Here is a 24440-nt window from a genome sequence, read left to right as displayed (position 1 = left end):
CAGCTGAGGGAAAATTGTGTCTGTCATATGGTGTATGTTAACCAACTTAAAGCTGCTTCTTGCTGCTTACTTGTTTTAGTGCAAGGTCCTGAAAGGAAGTTTTGTCCTTTAGGGGAGGGTTTATTTTTTTTTAATTAAGTTTTAATTAGGGTTTTGCGAGCAGCAGAGTGAGAGAAGAGGCATGACTGTAAACACTAAAAAAACCACACTTGAATATAAATCACAGTTGCTAGGAAAACCTTGACTTTAAGTTGTTTACTTCTCATCTTTAAGACTGCAGAAGGCTCCTCAGTAGTTATGAAAACATTGAGAGTCTTGCTTGTGATGTTGCTTGTCACCAGAGAATGTTAATGTCTTGTCCTTCAGTCTCTTACCGAACAGCTGGAATTAATATGGGTGCTGCACATCTAGCAAGTTCTTAAGTATTCAGTCTGAGTTGTCAGAGTGCAAAGAGTTTGAAAGTGCCAAACACCTGTTTTCTGAGCTATAAAACTGTCCCAGTTTGTAGGAGGAGATTAAGAACTTCTGTGTTACTCTTGCAGCATTGAGGGAGATTTCAAATGCTTGACTACATGCAACTGGGTATACACAGCCCGGTAACTCAGGATCTAGTCTAGCATTTGCAAGATTTCAGCCTATATGGTGACTATTTTAGGCCTCATCATGGAATGTAAAAGGAGAAGCAGCAGTTAAGGAATGGTGGTTTTTTTGTTTGTTTGGTTGGGGGTTTTTTTTGTTTGTTTTTGGTCTGTCCCCCCTTTCCATAGCTCAGAACTTGTAGTATCCATACCTCCATCATTATTTGAGAGACAGTGAGTAGGTTGTCATTAGATGTACATGTATTGCTCAAATAATGCTTTTACTTATTTTTGTAGCAAGTTACTTGCTTCGTCTTCAGTATCTTCAGGTGTCAGTGTCCAGACTGGACAAAGTCTAGGAAATTGCAGGGTTTTAGGAATTGTACATATATACATCTTAATGGTAAGGACTTAAAATACTTTTAAAAATCTTTTAAATTACATGTACCACTTATGAAGTAAAATGGTGAGAATGCTGGGTTTTGTCAGAAGCTTTTAAATTGGGAATGCTGCTTGAGGCTGAGGGTTAGGGTCTTGAATTTTAAGCACTGTCTCAAATTTGTAGAGGAGCCAAAGTGACTTTACAAATTTTACAAGTTGTTCTCAATTAATAAAATCTCAAGGCTAGTGGGAAGATGGTAACCACCGAACTTGAACTGTTTCTGACCTGAATTTTGCTTTTTAAAAGAAATAGTTTAGAACTCCAGGAGTATCTTTTTCTAGTTTACTAGTTTTTCTAGTTTACTAGTTTTTCTAGTTTACTAGTTTTTCTAGTTTACTAGTTTTTCTAGTTTACTGATCAGCAAATACTAAAATTCTGAAGTGCATAAAAATGGTTTTTGTTTTTGTATTGTCTGTATTTGACTGTTCTCATACTGGTTTAGGGCTGCTGCCTTGTTGGGACTTTGATTTCAGCCATTTTAATCGATCGGTTTCAGAGTGGTTATGTGGAAACTCATTTTACAATATTGATCTTTCAGTTATTGCCTTTTACATGTAGTATTTCTGTATTTAACTGAGCATATTTTCACATTTTTCTTTTTTTCATGTGTTACTGGTAAGAATTCTTGCACTTTTCTTCACAGTTTTCCTATATCTTAAAGACTTATTTTGTTATGCGCAATCTAGTAAACATGTTTTGTGAACTGAAGAATAACCCTGCATTCTTTTCCTGCCTGTTGAAAATGTAGATGTAGATATGATTTGCTTATGTATTACTTTTACTTTTCAGCTGTTCACCGATGGAATCACTAATAAATTAATTGGCTGCTACGTGGGTGACATAACAGATGATGTTGTCCTAGTTAGGATCTATGGAAATAAGACCGAGCTCTTGGTAGATCGAGATGAGGAAGTGAAGAGTTTCCGTGTGTTGCAGGCCCATGGCTGTGCACCTCAACTGTACTGTACTTTCAATAATGGCCTGTGCTATGAGTTCATGCAGGGAGAAGCACTGGATCCAGAGCATGTATGCAATCCAGATATTTTCAGGTAGGCTTTTTATGTTTTATTTTCTTTATTTTTATTATTTCATTATTCAAGTTCTGTGATGCATTTATGGTGTTGTGCCAGGCCCAAAGGATCTCAAGCTTAGTTTATGAGCAGGCAGGAAAAATTATTTCTATAAGCCTGTACTAAGTTGATATTCACACTCTTGACAGCTCATTGTCCTCTATCTTAGTTATCATGATATGTCAGTGCTGAACTAATGATCCTTGGTGCCTCCCCAGAAGAGTATATACTTGTTAGAGGTCTGCTTCTTGTGAGTATTTAACGATCTTTTAACATGGTGGAGTTATAAGGGGCTAGACTTAATTGGAGGAAGTACTCCTAGCCTCTAATGCATTCCTTTTGTGAACAGGTTGAAGATAGTTTCCCATTAAGACATTTTTTTTTTTAACTATTAGCAGTGAAAAGAAAGTACCGATATGTTAAGATTTTAGCTTTTCATGTATGCACTGAAATGTATTTTCCTGACAATAGAAGCTAATTTGAGTCAACTCTTCTGAAGATAAGCAAGCTGAAGAGTAGACTGTAAGTACAGGTGAAGTATTCATGCTGTATCTGAACTCCAGTCCCTACTGCCTCCTCTCCCTCAAATGGCACTGCTAATGACCTTTTGAGTCTTGAAAGATGCTACCGTATAGCTGTGCTGCTCTTGTTTAAACCTTCTTTGGATTCCCCTGCTGCATTTTCTACAGTTTTTCTGTTCAATATATTGTAGTTGTCTTCTGTTGTTGCTAGGAAAAATGTGATAGACTGTTGGATATGCATTAAATGTAACAGTAATCTAAACCTTTTTTTTTTTTTTTTAGACTCATTGCCAGACAGCTTGCTAAAATCCATACTATTCATGCACACAATGGATGGATCCCTAAATCTAATCTGTGGCTGAAAATGGGGAAATACTTCTCTCTCATACCCACAGAATTTGCAGATGAGGAAGTAAATAAAAGGTATTTCATTATGTGCTTTCCTGACTTCCCATTCTTTCTGGTTGAGGGGTGGAATAATATTTAAAAAAATAAGTTTGCGTTACCCCGTAGTGTTAAGTTTGTAAAATTTTGAGTTTTGTCATACTGTTGTATACTGAAGTAGCTGTATGTATGTCAAATATGAAAAGCAGAGTCTTTAAATTCATTTGATATATTGTGTATATATACATACAGCTCTTGGTTTGCTTTGACACTTAAATGATGGTAGTTTTCTTTACTCTTTTTAAAGAACCAAGGTCAACTCACGTAATTCTTCTGGTAGTTGTCTCAACTGTTTTTAAGAGAACCATCAGTCTCAAACTGAGACCCGTGTTATGGGATGAATACTAAAAAGTCTGTTTCTTGGGGTTGCAGGACTAGTGCTTGTTGTTCATTCTAAACTGTAACTCTTAGCTGTCTTGTGTTTATTCAGTTTATAAATTCATCCAAAACTGGGCGATGTAAAAGTGAAGTTCATGAAAGGCTGTTTTGGGTGATTAGGATGAGCTCTCGGAGTGTTTTCCAGAGGAGGAAAAGGTATCCATACAGTTACACTAGACCTGTGCTATCATGGAGTATGAGTGATGATGTCACCTGGGTTTAAGGATTTAATTACATTTTGGTTTTAGCATCCTAATATAGCTCTTGAGCTGCAGATCAAACTGTGGAGTTTTTTTTTTTTCTTAAGAGCTTAATAAAATAAGGAAATATTTCCGAAGGGTTCAAGGGTCAGTCACTGGAAGATTGGGAGAGAGGAATGGCAAAACTAAGAGCAGTGTGTAACCTAAATCAATTTTCTGCGCTGTAATTTAAAGCTTGAGTTAAGGACAACGTTTGTTGGGGAGCGGAGATCAAACTTTTAAGTTAAAACTGTAGTTTGGCAGTATTTGTACACTATCGTCAAACTTCATATTGCTCGGGAAGCAGATTCCAGCTTAAACGTTTTTCATGGAACTACTTTGAAATCACTGATACCAACTGCCCTTGTTGCTTCATTGTAATTAAGGAATGCTCTAGCAAAGTTGTTTGAATTTTTTTTCTTCTACAACATAAAATTCTTAACACTAAGAAAACTTGAGTTTGAAAATTGAAAATCTAGAAGATAAAATGCCTACTTAGGCATTTTTACTGTGACTAAAACTGAAAAAGAATGTTTAATTTCCTCTGGCTGAGAGAGTTGGGGCTGTTCAGCCTGGAGAAGAGGAGGCTCCGGGGAGACCTGATAGCGGTCTTCCAGTACTTCAAGGGGGCCTACAAGAAAGAGGGAAAGAGACTGTTCAGTAGGGCCTGTTGTGACAGGACAAAGGGTAGTGGTTTTAAAATAGAGGGAGGTAGATTTAGATTAGATATTAGGAAAAAAATTTTTTACACTGAGGGTTTTTTTACACTGGAACAGGTTGCCCAGAGAGGTGGTGGATGCCCCATACCTGGAAATGTTTAAGGCCAGGTTGGATGAGGCTCTGAGCAACCTGAACTGGTTGGAAATGTCCATGCTTCTTGCAGGCAGGTTGGACTAAATGGCCTTTAAAGGTCCCTTACACCTCTAACCATTCTATGAATCTACTTAGCATTTATGATTGTGTATTCTTCTTGAAGGAAGTAATGTAATTGACCAAAGTGAATGAAATTCATGCTATAACCCTTTTAATCTTTACTGCTTTAAAACTGTGCAGGTTTGTAGTCAAGTTCTACTCCTGTTTTTTTTTGACTACTGTCATGTTTATAGCACAGATAAGCTTTAAAGAATTGGTTTTTGGGGAGGGTGGAAGGAAATAATTGTCATAATTTGACTACCATTGTGTCAGGGGAAAGCATGTCCTGGCTTGGGACAAGGTGTATTGAATTATTTGCGGTAAGAATGTAGAAGGAAATAAGTTCTTTCATTACAAACATTTGATATGGAACCAACAGTACTAAATATTAACTCTCAATTACTCTTCCTGTACCTTAAAAGGTTTTTAAGTGACATTCCAAGTCCTCAAGTTCTTCAAGAAGAGATGGCCTGGATGAAAGAAAGACTGTCAAATTTAGGATCACCAGTGGTGCTCTGTCATAATGACCTGTTGTGTAAGAATATTATTTACAACAAGAAACGAGGTAGGTGTTGAAAGTAAACAGTAAGTAGTGAGTGCCTTTGTTTATGTTGTAATTGCATTTGCTACGTCAGTGGTGTCATTTTACTGAGTTGTTCAATTGAATTATTTGAGCTTTTAAGACCTAATGTAATGGTAGTTGCTTAATTAGCCAATTGTTATCTGTATGTTACTGTACAGAGGAAGAATGTTGGTGTTCCTTTTTTCAATGAATTTGTTAATCCCTAGCCTGCCTGTATGACTAGGCTTCAAAGTATGTAATTGTTCATGTTAATTCTATTCCAGTTGTATAAAGCTTTTGGGAAGAAAACCAAATAATCATACAAGCATAGAAAATAACCTGAAGACATTATCTGCTATAATATGTGTATTGTTCTGGTTTGTGATTGTGGGAAGACACTTTTATAATGAAGTATCTTAGTGATACTTAATATTACATTCAGTGACTCAGTTTATATTCTGCATAGGTACATAGGTATCTTAAAGATTTCTTTTGTTAATGCATACTTTATTTCAGCAGTTGTAGGTAGTACACGTCTTGGCAAAGATGAATTACTTTTTTGTTTTTATTGTAAGACATTTAACTCTTAATCCATGTTATTAAAGAACTTCTTTGTTAAAATATATGAACCTTCTGTAAAAATTCAGTTTCTTTTATTTTTTTATTTTAGTGGTTTGAGGTTCGGTTACTAAGTGAATCAATTAAACAGGATATTAAACCAAATAAAAAAGACAGATTTGCGACACTAGAATGGCCATTGTCCTGCAGTAAAAATGCACAACTTTCCTCCCATTTCAAATATCTGAGCTCAGCTGAGTGCAACAAATAATCAGATCAAAATTTTCCTTTGAAGTGACGATGACGTATTCCTTCTAGCAGCTTCATATTTGTTTGTGACAGTCTGATGAGAAGACTGTTGGTATGTAAGCCAAAAGTGTGTGAAGTAAATGACTGTGAATGGAACTCAAGTTTCTCCACCAGTCATCATTGGTCTTTGACCTCTTAAGCTTCTGTGTCTTAAGTTCTAAATAAAAACTAACAAAAATATGCTGGAGTTGGTTCTAGTATGGAAATTGGCTGTGTATGTGTAATCAATTTCTGCATCAGATACACAGTGAATGCATGTGAATTGATTCAGAAAATAAAGTCCTTTGGTTTGTACACAAGTTTCCCTCTGAGTAATACCACTTTTGAAGGGAATTGCTAGTACTTCTCATGATATATATATGTGTGTATGTGTACCTGTACAATGCTATTAACATAAATTTTAAATTCTAAGAATTCAGTACCAAACTTCAGTGATGGGTTATAGTTCTGCTTAAAAAGGAGGGGGGGGGGGGGGCGGGGAAGAAAGCCTGGAAGGTGTGCAAAAAAAAAAAATCATCTTGTGGTCTTGCACACATTGGAGTTGTTATGTTGCCATACCAAAAATAAATCTGTGCTGAAACTAGCTTGAGTTTTAGTGTTCCAGAACAGACCCATTGAAGTAAAAGTAATTTTTATAGTCACTTTTCATAGTAGAACCTTGCTGCAAGAAAGCATGGAAGGAATTCCTTTAAAAGGTTCACTGTCACGGTCAATAGACTTGAAGTTTTTACTTTTAAAACAAATGCTATATGCTTTTCTTTTTGTAAACAGAATGGAGGAAAAAACAATGCCAGCAGTGCGTCACTTATGAGCAATCCTACAATAAAGAGTGTGTGAGTGCTTAGTGTTTGGGGACAGGGTGGGGAGGAGGGAGGTATGTAAAGTACTTTCGCTTCAAGCTAACTGTAAGCAGGTGGGGAGGAAAAATACTTGGAAATATGAAATAAACATAAAATAAATATATTCAACTTAGGTTTGAATGTTGCACGTATACTGTGTTGTAAAACTTCTGCAATCTAGGTACAGCGGGTACCATTTTCATAGTAACCAAACCTCAATGCCATCTGTAGAAAGAACATTTATCATTTGAAAGCTCTTTTGTATGGTGTACTTTTTACAGAGCAAAAATTAGCAATTTTTCTGTTAGTACAATCTTAAGATGAGGAATGTGATTTTAGAAGTGGAAGCTCAGCTTTAACTGTAAATAAACGTGTATTGCTGGAATTCTGTTTAACAAAAGCTTTTATTGATGTAAAAATAGTTTTGCAAGAGCATAAAATAAATCTTTAAAGAAACGCTTCATAAGGAATGGCATCAAACTGTATGAAAGTAGTTAACAGCTTTGATGCTGTACTCTTACTAAATCTAGAAAGACTTCTGTGTATCAAAAATACTTTAGTGACTCTAAACTGGATTTAAAGAGAGAGAATTGGTCTTCTAGATTAACTACTTTTTATTTTTATTTCTTCTTGGTAAAGTCTGTGCAAAGCTGATGGTGGTTATCTGGCTTTTCAGAAGCTGGCACAAACAAAATAACTAGTTCTGTTAATTTTTGGCAACACTGTATTCATCATATTGTTTGTGAATGCTTAATTTGCACATATACTAGGGATGGGGTGGGTGGGTGTATGTGTTTTAAGCCACAGGCTATCAGCAGATAGGACTCCTGTCCAGTGCAGTTAGAATGATTACAACTTGTCCCAGTGCTTTGCTTTAGACTTGTCCTCTGCATTAAGTTCATGTTAAGTTTGCAGATTTGAAAGAAGAATCATAGTTGTGCCACATACTGCTTTTGAGAAGAATCGGTCTCATGTGCTTAAATTTTATTTATGAGACTAGCATAGCATGTTGAGTGCTAGCTTTGTTTAATGGAGTTTCACTCATTTGATTTGAATTTGTTCATGCTGTGGCTGAGAGAACTCTGCCTCGTGCTGTTTTGTTAATGTCCGTTTTCAGTCACTCAGGATATGAAAATTTGCAAGTGTTACTTTACATAACTGATAATTATCAGTCATCTACTCTTTGAAGGATATAACTCAGCTTCATGTTGCTTTTGATTATGATTTGAACATCAATGCTTGATGCTTGGTACTGCTTATTTATAGACCTTATGTTCTGATGCTCTTAATGTTTGGGCTTTTTTTCCAACATGACCTAGGAGTTTCTAAAAACACGTGATTAAGAGTATTCAAATACTTGCTATTCAATAAGACCAAGTATCAGTATTCTTTTGTCTGTACCTTATATGTGCTCTTTTTGAATGTATTAAAATCACCTTCCAGGAAGTTAAGTGTGTAGGTAGATGGCTAGTTTTGTTCTGTTTATTCCCTCTGCCTACCCAATGTTTTCTATGATCTTTGGTAGGAGTCTGTGGGTGCTCAGTGCTTCTGAAGACTGAGGTATGTTTAAGGCTTCTGGTTTTGATCTAAAAACCTATTTTGTTTTGCAAAGCTATACTGGGTATTTATAGCTAAAATTATTCTCTGGGTATTTGGCCCGTCTGTGAATTTTCACGTATGTTCATAGTATAGATCATTGTCTTTACTGAAGCTGTCTTCTAGGGCATAAGTGGCTCACCTGATGAGCAGGATGGGACGGAACTCAGGATACATCATTCTGCTGTGGTAACTACAGCTAGGACTTGCACGTCAGAAGTGCTTACCTTATTAAACCATTAAAAGTGAAGAGGAGCTAGAAGGAGAGGTGTCATCACCCTCATGTCTTTCAGTTCCCTCAGGAGATCTAGCAGATGCTCTATTGACTACTACTTAATCTATTTTAAAAAATAATTTCTGGTGTATGGAACACAGCATGTATTGCATTTTGTATCTTTATGTGGTTTTCATAATTACATTGCATGTTGTCTACACTAGGAGACCCCTGGAAGAAAGGAATGCATTTCAACTTGAAATATTCAGTATTCTAGATGTCTCTACTCCTGTTGATAACAGTAGCTTCTCCAGAGAGAGGATGGATCTTAGTTTTAAGTCATGTCTCACTTCAATAAAATACAAATGCACTTGAGTAGTGTCTCTTGTTGGTCTGCCTGCTCCCAGTGATATTCGGTAGGATATACAAGTTTTTTGTACTTACTGGAAACCTCAAAACAAAAGCTAGCTGCTTAGCTACTAATGTAAGCTTCTTAGAAGTGGCTTTCCTGTATGAAGTGCAGTAAATCTTAAAAGTAGCCTCTAATCAATACTATGGATATTTAAACAATGCAAAGTTTCTTCTGCTTCTTCTAAAACAAGGTAGCTGGGACATGTAAGCATGACACATTTGTGAAGTGGCCAACTTAGTTTTGGCTTGCTTTCAGTTTCACAGAAGGAGCTCACTACTTTATTTTGAGCCTTCATGCAAAAATTAAATTGAAGGTTGAGTTCCACAGTAGCATGGATCTGAAAGAGATCAGTAAAAGTGCAGGACTTTTTGCACTTTAAACTTTTGTCTTATGAAATGAGAGTTTGCCAAATTTTATTCATCTGTTGCAGGTTAGGTATGCTGTTGTGGCTGTCTTGTGGTGCCGTGCACCGTGCTACTTGTGCACTGACTGAAGCTTTATCACATCACTTGTTCATACACATTTCCCCATAGGAGAACGCCTAGTAACAGCCTCACCTGTATCTTGTTAGATCAAATTTCTTATTGTATGTAATATTCTTTATATCTGGATGTAAGTTTTAAATGTTAGCTGTACTTAAAAATGCATAATAGCACATAGTTCAAGATTAAACTTGCATTTTAAAGCATTTCTTATGTTCTTATTTTGCAAGCAGACTTCTACCTGCTGTGTTTGTATTTTATGTAAGGAAGAAAAAAAACTTCTAAATATAAGTAATATTAAATGGGGGGCAGAAGGGTTCAGGAGATCAGTTGTGTAGCAGAGTATTAACCAGGGTTGGGCTGTGCATTTTGACTGACTTGTAACTTACAGATGTTTGTTTTGTTTTGTTTAAAGTAGTAGTAAAGAACCAGTTAAAAGCACAGGCTATGGATCTGCCAGTCAAGCAGTGGCAGAAGTTAATCCGTGACAATATTACAAGATCTTGACTGCAGCTGCTGTAATATTTCTTGTCCCTTCATAGTTCTAGAGAACCTCACTTTTCCATTGCCAACAAGATTTTCCTGGGAGGAGCTTGCCACTTTACAGGCCATTTTCACATTGACTTGTTAGAACCTAAAAAGTTTAACCTCATAACCTTGGTAAGCAGTCCTCTCTTTCTATGAAAGTGAGGGCAAACTCTGATTTGGAGGCTTGTGACTAAGTAATTTTGTTCATCTTTTGGGGTTTAACTCCCAATATAAATGCTTAGACAAGATTATTTATCCATCTGGAAAACATTAATGTGTTAGTATTTTAAATATGGTAAAGATGAACTGCATTGGAAGGAACACTTCTAACAAAGTTGTTCTGTGATCAAGTGATCAGGACATTTATCTGACAAAATTATTGTATTTGATATGTGTGATATCCATAAATCTTAAGGAGGCAATATACTAGGCACTTGGTCTTAGTCTAGGAAATATATAACATACTTTAACGTTACTCTTTATTTACTTCTTTTTGAGCTGGAGTTCTGATAGTTAGGATTAGTATCTGTAAAGTAATATTTTAAGTCATGCTAAGAAGATTGTTTATTGTAATAGAAGAAATATGTTTTTATTGAGTAAATATTCTGCTAGTCATCAAAAGAATGGGTGTAGAGAGGGAGTAGAGTCCAGCTGTGAGAATTACGCATTTCGGTATAGCAGTGGGAAATGTAACGTTTTACAGTTTAATGTTGTAGTGCAAACAGCTCTTAAGTTAACCCATTGCTTCCTTTTCTGATGTTTTTAGTAATTTTGCTGGTTTCCCTTAAAATACAAGAGCTCCAGTTTTACCTAAGCCATCCTGTTAATGTCTTGGCTGACTGTTGTGGTGTAAACATTCTTGAACAGCTTCAGTGCTGTATTACCTTGAGTGAAGCATTCTCTCAAGCTTTTCCAAATGTAATTTGGAAACATTTGGGACTGTGTTTGCTGCTTTATCAGTCCTTGTTTACATAATGCTACATAGTTTCAGTTTTGAGGACATGGGGATTGGTTGACGATTTCTTGAGACTAGTTTAAGCCAGCTTAAAAAAGCAACAATTAACAATAGTCTTGCTTTGTTAAGTGTGGCTGGAGGAAGTGGGAAATAGCAACATATTGTAATGTGTTAGTACACTGTGGTTGCACACTTGTGTGAGAATAAACAGGACTCTTCTTTTTTAAGTTAAGGAAAAATTGATCTGCTATTTCTACATAAAGTTTAAATAAAGGATCCTCTACTGTATTTCTTATTTTGAAGGTAAGGGATGCCCTCGTGTGGTAGAAGTTAAAATTGAAGTTCTGCTAGTTAGAGTTTAAAAATAGAGAATTGTAAGCTTTAAGTAACTAAAAGAGCTTTCTTGAATGAATATTCAAGGAAATCTCATTATCATAAAAATCACAGCCTTACCCTGGAATGTCTGAGTGCACACAACTGGGCACAAGTAAGACAGCTGTGTGGTTTTGGTTTGTTTTTTTTTTTTTTTTTTTTCCCCCCCCAAAACATCAAAGGACACCAAAGGATTAGGGCTGTGACTTAATTTGATATGGACTCTGATGTTGCTGCTGTTGTGTCTCAATTAGGTGACGTGCAGTTCATAGACTATGAGTACTCTGGATACAACTACCTGGCTTATGACATTGGAAATCACTTCAATGAATTTGCAGGTAAAAATTTTATTTCTCAGGTAAAGGTAAACTTTTTTTTAAAAAAAAAAAACAAAAAAACAAACAACACCACTTATTCTTGCATATTCTCTTTTTCTCTGTATGTGTAAATACATGAATATAGCGGTTCATCTGATGGTATAAAAATGTGTTGATGTCTCATCTTGCAGGGTAGTTATGCCCTAGGTTTTGGTAGAGTTAGATAAATACAGAACTCACAGCTTTCACAGTATCCTTCTGTGAAATGAAATGGCAGAGACAGCCCACTGTAATGAAGTAGTGTGAGTGTGTCTTTTACAGCATAGATGTATATTACAGAATACACTCTGTGGTTCCACAGTTCCAAATGGCAGGCTTATGTGTTTTTTTGGTGGCTTTGAATGTGTGTGCTGAGTACTTGCCCTTAAGTCATATCCTAAAATGAGAAGTAAAGTCTAAGACTGTAATAGGAAAATAAGGTGGGATTTTAGGAATAAGGTGGTGGTAGATTCAGTCTAAAACAAATTTTTTCAGTGAATGCCCAATCCATTTACTCCATAAGAGAGAAGTAACCTTGAGTGCATGCTGTGTTATTTCAGAAGATGAGGCAACAAGAAAAAACTACATAATGATTACTAAAATTGGAAAGCGCAGTATGGTGAAATGAGGAGCGGTAATCTACCAGTTGTTGTTTCTCAAACTGAATGTTAAGTCTAGATAACTGTAAAAAAAAAAAAAAATTAGTGTATACTTGGTAATTTCAGTATTTGTAAAGCAAGTTAAATTCTTTAGAAAATATATTTGAGAGCTTTTGATTTTTCATCTGGAACTTCTCAGAGTCAGACTACATGTTTATGGAGCTAAGTACTGTAAGAAGACTTCAATGCACAAGTACTTTTTTGCCTATGAAGAACAGTTTTTTAAAGCTAAATTAGCGTGGATCTGATGCAGGAAAGAGTTTAGGTATTAGGGGGTTGCACTGTTCATAAAATAAGACTTGGGGAGAATTCTCAAATCCTCTGGGAATAGAATGGTTATAGACGTAAGACTTCTAATTCTACCAATACCCTGTGGAGGAGAAAGGTGGACTTCTAATAATTTTTTCTCAAGTATGAGCTTAGTTGGTGACAAATGTATATGCATCTGGATTCAGCTTTGGTTTTTTTTTTTTTTTTTGCAAACAAGTCCCTTTCCTATGAAATATGTAATATTTTATATGTTTGGGAGGGCTTTTGTTTCATAATGCAAATACTTTTTCTCGAGACTTCTCTGAAAGCCAAACTTATTCAATCTCAATAAAAGTAAAATATGTATGTGGCTGAAAACTTATACAGCATAAATCTTTCTGCTGTGTTGAATACTCTGATTCGTGTGTGAGAAATTCTTCCCAACATAACCGATAAAAGTCAGGTCAAAGTAAAAACTGATGTTTGTCCACATCAATGTATATGTGTGTGTTGGGGTTGGAGAGGGGGGAGGTAGTCCAGTAATGTGATTCTGATGATCTTTTTTGACACCGTAAGATTCTAATAGGCATTTTTTTTTTTGTTTTCTAGGTGTAAACGAGGTAGACTACAGCCTTTATCCTAATAGAAAATTACAGGAACAATGGCTGAGATCTTACCTTGAGGCCTACAAAGAATATAAAGGATTTGGCACAGAAGTCAGTGAAAAAGAAGTTGAAGTTCTATACGTCCAAGTCAATCAGTTTGCACTGGTAAATAACAAACACTTGATTAAAATATATTAAATGCTATAGAGAAGCCTGCCACTCTGTGGACAAATGTAATTGCCAGTATCTTACTCTTGAGTGCTGTAACATGTAAAGAAAAACTTCCTTAGCTTGTTTTATGGAAAGTTTCTGCTATGTTATGTGTTAAAAATTCTCTGTAGGGTATTCCTAGCGAAAGAGGAAGTAAGCATGCCTCCTTTTCTGAGGAAACAAGGAGGTAGGTCCCTTCCAACCCTAACCATTCTATGATTCTATGAACCTCTAGCGAGTATTTCTACTGGCTGTTTATTGGTCTGGCAAGTCTGTGAGTTGGCTGGAGCTAGTGGTAAGTCTGTGTTGAACTCTTTCTTGTAATAGTAAGAAGACAGAAGAGCCAAGGTAGTGCTTCATGAAGACCTAAGGTGATAAAATTTTGTTAGAGTAAAACTAGGATACCTTTTTTTTTTCCTTTTTTATAGATACTTGGGTATCTAGAATCTTGCAGTGCTACCTTAACTCCTTCCTTGCCTGCAGTGTCTTGGCAAGCAGCAAGTTGCTTTCAGATTTGGTATTGGTCACCTTAGTGTTTTAAATTGTAGCAAAGTGCACACGTGGTCTCCTGTGTCCTGTGGTTCCCCCGAAGTTCTGCCTTTCTGTAGACTGTGAGGGCTGACTTTGTGTGTCTGTTCCCAGCTCCTCCTGTATCTTGTGCATTATAAGCTGTCTCCTGTCTTTCAGTCTGTCTTTTGCAGACTTCAAATGCAAAAGCTTCACTGCCTTGTTCTTTCCCTTTGAAAGGATGGAGAGTGTTCAGTTTTGATCTGTGTCACACTGTTCATAGGAAGACTAAGGCTAGGAAGCTAGTTTGACCTTATTTCAGTCCTCTTTCTGACTAATCCAAGCACACCTCTGTCACTGTAATACTTTCAGTTTTCTGGTAAAAGCTAATGATTGCAGTGAGGAAATATAATTCATGTTCTAGGAAGAAGATTCATCTTCTAGGAAGACGATTACTAAACAATGCTGTAAAAATATTAGCTTGTTTGCTGTTGTTCTTTTTGAATCTCTGTTATCAACTGTTAAATTCAGCTGTCGCGTTCATTGAGGAAAGTTAGATCTGTAATTAAGTAGGCTGGTGGTCTGTTTTAAAATATATAGCATTGTTTTGTCAGTTTTAAACTATGGTCATACTAATGTTTAAGAGTATAGAATTCTGTTTAGAGAACAGCTCGGGACCTGCCTATAGACCACACATGATGCACAGATACTGCCAAAACCTCTTGTATCAGTTAATTGTGAGAAGCTTTGTTAAGGGAAAATAGGAGCTGAAGTTAATGGACGCTGGTGTGAAATGCCAAACTGCTCACTATCAGGTGAAGTTACCTAAACTAGAGGTACAAGAAGGATACACATGTACATACAGTAGTTGCCATTTTAAGGTTTTTTCAGGCATGTGTGCATGCATGTCTTCTACACTCCTGGTAAAGTGTTATGTGCAAGCTTCAGGAAGCAGTTTAGGTATTCACTGTAAGCAGTTATTTACTGAGCAGAGGTCTGAAGTATATTGCTTGTAACCTGGGTGGTCCAGAAATACGTTCCACAAGGGGAATATCAAGCTCATGGCCATTACGTGTATTTGTTTATTTGAAGTATCCTAACAATCATATCATTAATGTATTCCATAGTTTCAATCTCAAACTGAGCATAGACCTCCAGACTATTTATCTGGACTCGTAATGGAAGTAAGTTTGGAACAGATGAGAAATTTGTGTAAATGCTGATGGGTTAGAGGTTCTCCTACATAGCTACAGATTGTGTCTCTTTGTTCAAGTTGGTAGTGAAAGTGAGTTGTGGTTATAACGGCCTAAGATTTGTAATCAAACACTCAAAAGGAATTTTGTATTTGCACTAGAGTTGAATATATGTAGAGTAATAGATTTAACTAGCAGCAGTAGAAATGAGACAGTCTTATTTCTGTGCTTTTTTTAAACACTGTGTAAATAGTTGTAACACAGTCTACTTAACAGATGACCTATTTCATAAATGCAACATTATTTTTCTTGAAAACGATAAATGGAGAGTCAGGATGCCAATGGATTTACTCCTCCAATTGCCAGTAATAATTATGTAGTACTTGCTCACCAATCTCTTTGTCAAGAGGTATCAAATAACTTTACAAAAAGATTGGGTTTTGAGAATTCTCTTGTAGATGACTTTTTGTCTCAATGTTGGGAGTATATTCATGTGTTGAATTTTATATAATGTTAATCTTTCACCTTTTTTTCTTTTTTCAGGCTTCTCACTTCTTTTGGGGATTGTGGGCTCTAATTCAAGCCAAATATTCCACCATTGACTTTGATTTTCTAGGGTGAGTGTGCTTGCTACATATAATCATAGAATACTTAAGGCTGGAAGGGATCTGTGAGGCTGTCTAGTCTAACACCCCAGCTATCAGAAACTATGAGGTTTGAGCAACAGACCTGATCTGTGTGATCATACTATAACTTTTAATTTTAAAAAGAAAACAAGGCAGTTAAAGCTGTCTCTGTGCTTTTTATTACTGGAAGTTCTCTAAATGAGTATATATCCTTAGGCTAAAACATATGGTATAACAAGGCAAGGAACGTAACTAGAGAAGTAAATAGTTTCAAGCATTGAGTGTTTTTTGTTGGAGAGACAAAGGCATAAAAGCCAAGTTGGTCAGTGTGGTGTACGATCTGTCAGACACAAGGCTTACATTTCCAACTGCACGAGTCAAATGGGGCTCTTGTACAAAAGAGCTTTTTTACTTCTTATTGTGTGGAACATTGATCTTGGAAATTCCTAATCTTTTTTTAAAAGAGTCTTTGTAATGCCAATGAATGTTAAGTTCTCTTTCCTGAGATGCTGGCCAGTGGTGTTCTGTTTCAGGTAGATGTGTGTCCTTGGCATTTTTTAAAATGGTCTTTCATGGCAACAAGCAAAGGAATTCATCTCTCCATTGGGGACTGGGCAAGGTGATAAAATTAATTGTTTTGCTTGGTAGAAGATCCCACTTTAGAATTTTTTGCACTGACTAAACCAGTTTACTAGGCTTAGTTGTGTCATTTTGTAAATGAGACAAATGTGAATTTCTTCTTGTCACTAATTATTCTCAACTAGAAGTACTTATTAGTAACCGCTAGATGGCACAAAAAGCCAAGTTAAAGGACAGGTGGTAGAACCCAAAAACTTGTCAGTTTTGAATAAAATGTCATTCTTGCAATGATCAAGATCAGACTTTTCTGGAATTGTAGTTGTCAGTTGTTGGGCAGTCTATTAAGAACTATTAAACACAAAACCACCATCTTTGATAATCCCAGAACAGCATCTGTTTTGCAAACTGTAGCAAGCTAGGAGTGGGGGGTGGTGGTGAAGTACCACCACAATATGGTTGCTCTGTTCCTAATTTCTTCCTTTGGCAGCTACTAAGGGTCAGTGCTGAAAAGAGGGTACTAGGGTAGATGGTTTTTTGACTAGTCCTACCTAGTATGGCTGTTTTCATGTAAGAAATTATCTGCTCTTAATTTCAAATCTCTCTTTCCCTTTGAATAGGTATGCAATTGTTCGGTTTAACCAGTATTTCAAAATGAAGCAGGAGGTCATGACATTAACTCTTCCTGAGTAATGAAGAGGAAGAAACATGCCAAGTGGATAGAAAACCCCTGAATCTTTTCTAAGAACAGATACTGGAAAAAAGCTAAACATTTGTTGAAGTTCTGTAATGCTCACTTGGTGGTTCTTGCTTTATAAATAATGCCTCTAAACAGTCCTTCAATGTTAAATTTAATATGAAGAGCATACATACTGCTGTTGATATAAAATGGATTAGAAATTTGCTAAATCTATAAAAAGTTGTAGAAATGGCAATTTAATCCTTCTTTGTAATTTAACATATGTTGTATGTGAATTATTTATTATAAGTTTAACATGATTCCATTGCTGCTTTCATCAGTTTTTGTAAAAGTTGGTTGCAGACAGTTGAAGTTGTTCCAAAGGATTTGTTTAACAACTTATTTTATTGAAGTTTCAGTAACTTATATTAAAGAAAACTTGGTCAGAGAATATTAACCTTCTAGATGTATACAAGCAAAATGAGTGATAGTAGAGTCGTGAGATCACCAGTGTGCTGTAACTAGGGAGAAAGGTTAGGGCGAACTTTATTTTTTTTCCCTCTTTATTAAAAAAGAAAAAGGTAGCTTTTCATATGATGGTATTTTTCTTTTGTATAAGCATCAGCCACCTTGCTGAAATAATAAATAACACTTTTTCCTTCTTGATGCGTTAAGCTCTAGAAATGTCAAAGTTTTGTGGCCATCAGATTCTTTGAGGATATGTACCATCATAGTGTTAGATGGACAGCATACCGTCTGTAACTTGTGTAGGAAAGCTGCCTGTTTATTAAGTGTACTTTTAAAGCAAAAGACCACTATTCCAAATCTATATTCCTTTTTGAAACTTGATTCTAAATTTGAACACTATTCTGGTGTCTGTATTTTGATGTGCTTCAGCAGTATCTTGTGGAATGGACTATTGAGCTGAAGATTAGTGGACAGAGAGATCCTGCTGCACTGGGGAGCAAGACACTTTCGGTTTACAGTTCGTGTATTGTTGACATTTTTCTGCTTTGTCATCTTATAACCTTGGATTCTAGTCTTAAATGCTTGGTCCTGTAGTTGCAGATTCTGGTATGTCTGTTTTTGTTTTTTCTGTGGCAGCAAATTACTTTTCAGAGTCTCCAGTTTGAAGGAGAAGATGGAAAAGTATATGACTTGAACAATGGGGCTTTGATCGTCACACACGTTTTCTTATTTCTTAAAGCTATTATACCAAGAATGGTCTGGATTACAAAATGTGAAATGAAGAGAAAATGTTTACTTAACGAAACATTGTATGAGTTTGCTTGGAAAAGAGGCTTTAATTGTGAAAGAGGTTGCGGGGTCAGGAGGGGAAGAAACCCACAACAGAAAATAAAACCCAACAATGCAGTGCGGAGCTGGGCAGGCGTGTACTCAACTCTGATTATACTCTGAAAAACTTTGCACTTTGGTCACATAAGTGCCCACATGTACAAAGTCTGTGTGTGTGCATATACACATGCAAACACAAACTGACCTGAAGAGTAAATATTATGGGGAGTCTGTTGTACAGACTCCAGCAAAGATATTTATTCAAAATTGCTTTATGGCACGCTGCTGTGTGTGTATGTGTGTATATGTGTATACACACACACATATACACATGTGCTTTACAAAAGCTTGGATTGATTCAGGACAAAGAAAATTGATGTGAATGAAAAATTTTCACCTTGAAAAGACCATTTTGGATGTTGTTCTGTTATTTTACAAAAGCAAAGTTTGAGATTTTTTTTTCCTCTTAACTTGTTTATATTCATCTCTGAATGTTTCTTTTTTTTTTTTTTTTAATTTCCTTCGGTCAAAACCTGAAAAATCCTAAGACAAATGGGAGAACTGGGATTTTTTTGTAACTTTAAGTTAGGTAACAATTTTCATTAGCATTTGTTAGCTGGAGGCTACTATACTGGACAAATTTTCTTGGTAGTTGAACAGAAACAAATAGCTAAAATAGACATTTGTATTTTGCTTTGTAGTAGTTATCAAGGATGTTGCTAGAGCTCATGAAAGCACTGAAGACTTTAATTTTCTGAACTTTCTCCCCATTGACATTATTGACATATGTTGAATAATAATAGCCTGCTGTCTTGGTAGTCCCTTTAAGGTCAGCAAGATCTACTTGGAAGTAAGACTGATAAAGATTTTTGAACTCTTGTTACTATTTTCTTCAAGAGATGGCTTTATTTCTGGCAGTGTTGCTCTGTATTTGTGAAATATTTGAAAAAGGCTGTGAAGTTCACTTGGTCTTGAGAAATCCAACACTTGACAGATCCTAACCTTCCCAACAGTTGGCAAAACACATTCCCTTTTCAGGTACCAGTACTATCTAAGTTTGGAGTTAGTGTAATTTTTTTTAGTCGTGTATTTGTTTGCATAGCTCAAGTAGCAATAACTGTAGGACTGGAAGCTTGCTTCTGCAGAACCAAAGTTCTTCATGAGTGCAGCTCAATCTTGTTCTTGTGGAGTGAAGTTCCACTGAATCTCATAAAAGCACTTTGAAGCAGATAATAAATACTGCGAGCTTTTCCTGAGCCACTTCGAAGAAGCACAAAGATTATCACAGGTTACAGTGGTTGACTTTGCAGTACTGGTAGAGGCTTTCATTTTGCATGTTGAAATTCATTTTACACACTTAAATGCTGCTTTGCATCAGCTTTCTTTCAAGACAAGTGCAGATTAAAACAATTCCTGATGAAGTTGAGGAAATACTGTAAACCATTTTCCAAAATGAAATGCCGGTTACCTTGAGCCTTGTTCCACATCTGTTTGAGCCAGTAGCACTTGGATATTCTCACTTGCTAAGGAATATCTACAGATGTGTTAAGTTTGAAGCAGTAGTTTGCAATAGCATTGCAGATTATAAGGTAGCTTGAAACTGTGAATACAGGACATTCTGAATGTAAGTTAGGTACTAGAGCACCGAACTAGAGAACATGTACTTGTTTCAATTAATTTATCTCAGTCTCTTTACTAGCAATGTTAAGATACTTGAAGGAGGACAAAAAATGACTGAGCTCTAGAAACATCCTGTAGTAGTTTTGACTGTGACTTGCCAAGAAGATATTCTGTTGCCTTTATGTTACGCTAAGGGCATGAATGACAAAATTAATAATTCTCACTGTAGTTAAACCTATATTGTAAATATAAAGAGGATTATTAGTAATGGCATTCTTGCATAAATAGCATCAAGTCAATAGACCTTAGTGGCCTGGTTGCTTTTGTAAAGCAGAATAGTGTGAATTTTTTTCTTCTCATTGCTGCAGTCAGATCTGGCTAATCCATGCCTAATTTCTTAGGTCACCTAAGCATTAAAGATTTCTGGATGATAACTAGTCTCTGGTCATATAATTTTAAATTCCTTCATTTACACTTCTTGATTTGCGTTTTAAAAGGACTTACCAAATCTGCATTAACCAGGTCTGACTGTATATGTATATACAACAGTGTAAATAACCATTTGTAAATTAGTGTGAATTGTACTGTATCTTGCATTTATGGACTTGTGTATTGCATTGTATTCTCTCCTATTTTGTAGAAATTTTGATGTAAAGAAGAAATCTAACTCTGTGTGCGGACTTCTTTTGTTAAATTGACTTGTAACGAAGCATAATAGTTTAATGTTAAGGTATCCATTTATAGCCTTGGGCATCAAGTGTCTTTTTTTCCCGTTAGCTTTTTTGACCTCTTGCTCTTGGGAATGATTCTGGGAATAAAGGAATTCATACAGTACAAAGATGAAGAGAAAGGGCAAACTATGTGTCAGAGGTACATACAGTACCTGTGGAATAGGGAAAGCTGTTAAAATTGTTTACTTTAACTTGCAAAATTTCTTATACATGCTTGAATGCTGGTGACTTCTAAACAGAAGCATGTTGAATTGAAGTACTCTTACAGTGTGCACTCCCATGGTCCCAGCAATTGAGTTAGTTGTGATAGAAGTCCCCCAACTTAAATGGTTTTGGTGGATATAGCCTTATAATAGAATTAATTGCCAAGGTGTAAATGCTTATAATAAAGCATCACTAATATAGTTCTGCCAGTTGTTTTCCTCAACACTAGAGCTGTTGGTAGCCCCTTCAGACTATTTGAAACTTACCTGAGGTATTTTCCCTGTGTGCCATTCCCTCCCTCTCCTCCCTGTGCCCACAACCCTACTTTATTAGGGGAAACATGAATATAAAAGCTTCCTTTCCAATACTTAATTGTCACTAATTCCTTATTGGCTAAAATTGTGTCCTGTTTTGTCAGTACATGACACCTCATCAGAATTTTTTTTTTGTGTAGGAAGCCCCTTTCTGAAGAGGCCTTTAATCTTGGAAGCATAGACATAATGAAGCGTAGTTTTCCCCAAATGCTTGACTGTATTTCATTACTGTTGCCTTTCACTGTCTGTTTTGAACTGCGGTGTCCTTCAGGCTGTTAGTTTTTTCTTGTCACTGCTGTGTTTAATAACTCTGCTGTAGAATACTGGTGTGCAAATCTCATTGTCTGTCTGACAAATTGATCTTGATACAGTTTGCACATCCTGTCAGCTTTACCTGCACCAGACGAAAGGTACGCATGCTTACCAATGTTGACACTTCAGGGTCCTGGGAAGTGAGTTTATCAAACAAGTATTAGTCAAGAGGAGGGATGGACTCAGTAAATGTAAGTAAAAGGAAATCATTCACATGGAAACTCAAGCTTAAGCTTTTGATGTAGCAGAGTATTGGATATGCTTATTTACTTGCATGGTTTAAGGACAAGAGCAAATTTTAAAGGGTAAAGTTTGTTTCAAAATTAAGTTCAGATTTTTTTAAAACCTTTGGTAGCTAACAAAAGCTCACAAAATATTCTTTTGTTACTCCTCCTGAAAGTAATCTTAATTTGAGTAACTTTCTGATTAAACAAAACTTAGTTCTGTAACCCAGTGGAATATAATCTTTTGCTTGGGATAGTCCTTCCAGTAGTTTGCAGAGGAGGTTGACGGCATCTTACCTGTCTGCATTTGAGGTGGCTGTCTGCTCTTTATTCATTTTTTAATGTTTTTGCATTGTTTATTGTGTTCTTGGATGCCTTCTAAGCTGTGCTAGATGACTAAACTACTTGAATTAGCTATTGTCTCCTATCATCCCTTCCACAGTAGGCAGGTTGTAATTCTACTAGTAGAACAGAGAGCATGATCAGACATTGAGGTAATGCAAGGCTGACATTGAGCAGTCTTACAGCTGATTTCCCCCCCCCCCCCCCCCCCCCGTTTTTTTTTTTTTTTTTTTACTGTGGGCTGCAAACTGATTGTTTTCAGTAGTTGTGACAGATACGAAAAGCCACAACCTTTAGTCTTGTGCAAGGTAGGTGTTCTGTTAGCTACACAACTTTTAAAAAAGGGGCTTTCAGCAGTGAGAAACCATACAAATCTGATGGGACATGTCAGAAGAAATCAACCTTTGTGGCTTATAGACCTCTGGAGTGGAAAGGAAAATGTGAAAAACATTTGCATGTACAGGTTGTATGGAGGTACTCCATCTAAGTGAGATGGTGAGACACTAGAAAAAGCATTGTTTGTTTTAAAATGGTTTTTCCAATTCTAACCTGCCGAGCTTAAGTGTCTGTGATTAGGAAGCTGGTCAACCTAGGGGGAGAGGGAAGAAATGTTCCAAAATATTATTAAAAAAAAAAAAAAAAAAAAACCAACCTACCCTATGCAGTTGATTAATTTCCAACACTTAAGTGTGTGTTGGGCTTTTCTGTGTATTTAATGGTATAGGTGGTGGTCTGCACCTGATTCTTTAATAAAGGGTTTTATTATTGTGAAATGTCAGAAAACTGACTGGAATGGCCCTGAAGACCATTATGATCTTGGAACAGCTGGCCGGACTTCACCAGATTACCGAATTTCTGGTTCAAGATTTTACATTAGCTGTTGCTGTAGCCTTCTAAAATTGTTGAGCTGGTGTCTCAGGTTCCCTGTGGTGTGGAATTTAATTAATGGATTTCCCAAATATGTTTGATTTGATGTGTGTAGAGAGATGACACAGGAAACTTCATGGAAATAAAAACTTGTGAGCATTTAGAAAGAAAAAAAAGTTACTTGAAATCTAAGAAACTGAAAATAACTTCAGGTACTGTACAAGCCTATTTTTGTGGTATTGCAACTGCATTTTGTTATGTTAAGTGTTTCCCCGCCCCCCCAAGGTCCATGCAAAACACAAGATGAAAGAGACCATGGAAGAGAAACATGAAAAATGTTGTATACAATGCCATAAAATACAGCATGAACTGGACAAAAAGTATATGTTTCTAAGCTTTTGGTAGTAGTAATTATTAAGTGTTATCAAAAAATTGTGTCGAGTCTTCAGTGTGTGTGAAATAATTTTTTCTTTTTTTTTTTGTAGAAATGTTCATTTTAACACTTTGTATCTCAGATGCAGTCTGTGGTAGTTAATAATGCTGCTTTGAATAGTCTAGCACTGAGAATGTATCCAATCTTTCTTAAAAACGTCTTAAAGTTAGATTCATTGGTTCTGTCTCAAGCCTCTTAATCCAGCTATCTAAAACTCTTGAAATACTTGCAGAAACAGGACTATAGCATATTAGGGATATATTCAATTTTGTGTCATTTTTTTTTGTTACTGCGTATTTTTCAGTGTTCTTTTAAACATGAGTCCATTTATGTCCTGTGAATAAAATAAGCTTAATTTGCAAATAAGCTTTTGTCATCTTCCAGCACTGTCATCCCCCCCAAAAGTCCCCATGACTCTTCTTGTATGTTGTGGAGTTTAGATGCATCATTTATCCATTGGAGTGAGTTGTATTTCTTTTGAACTAAATGTTATTGAAGCTATTATAAGGCCTTCTACCACTGATTACATGAAGTAATGTACCTTTCCAAGAGATTTATATTGTGTAAATAATTTCAAACTGCAACAATAAAGTTGGTTTCTAACTGCACTGTTAGAATATGTTGTGATGATTTTGCTTTCCCCAGGTTTCAAAGAATTCAATATGGATTGCTTAAGAGTTCTTAAAGGCTTTTGACTTGTGTTCAAATGCATGCCTCTTTCTGGGATTAACAACCCAGCTGAAAATAAATACTTTCAGCAAGTATTTGGCTTGCACAAAATTAACTTTTTTTAACCGTTTTGCATATAAAACAGGGTTCGTCGTTGACCACTAAAATTTCACATCTGGGAGGCAGGAACTGATTGGAACATGGCTGTAGGGATCACTACCATTGAGGAAAGCATGCAAAGTTGGGCTGCTCTGAAGTTTCATTTATGGACAATAAAGTGTGTTAACTACAGGGGACCCATTTTTACAGGCTGATTCATGGTGCTGAAGAAAGGCTCTGCATCCAGTGCTAGTGGCA

General features: G+C 36.2%; 1 protein-coding gene across 1 annotated transcript in view; it reads left to right on the top strand.

The window, feature by feature from the left end:
* ETNK1 (ethanolamine kinase 1) overlaps positions 1-24022 on the top strand; it is a 35708-nt gene extending 11686 nt beyond the window's left edge. The window contains exons 2-8 of the mRNA XM_086756634.1: positions 1810-2069; positions 2894-3034; positions 5007-5149; positions 11666-11749; positions 13285-13445; positions 15734-15807; positions 17013-24022. Of these exons, the coding sequence (XP_086612760.1) occupies positions 1810-2069; positions 2894-3034; positions 5007-5149; positions 11666-11749; positions 13285-13445; positions 15734-15807; positions 17013-17085 (936 nt within the window). The 3' untranslated portion in view covers positions 17086-24022. The remainder of the gene's footprint in view (positions 1-1809; positions 2070-2893; positions 3035-5006; positions 5150-11665; positions 11750-13284; positions 13446-15733; positions 15808-17012) is intronic.
* Positions 24023-24440: the final 418 nt, after the last annotated feature.

This window comes from Chlamydotis macqueenii, chromosome 1 (assembly GCF_036417535.1).
Source record: "Chlamydotis macqueenii isolate bChlMac1 chromosome 1, bChlMac1.mat, whole genome shotgun sequence".
NCBI classification, from domain to species: Eukaryota; Metazoa; Chordata; class Aves; order Otidiformes; family Otididae; genus Chlamydotis; species Chlamydotis macqueenii.
Note: the sequence above shows the minus strand (reverse complement) of the source record. Positions and strands in the feature narration are given on the sequence as shown.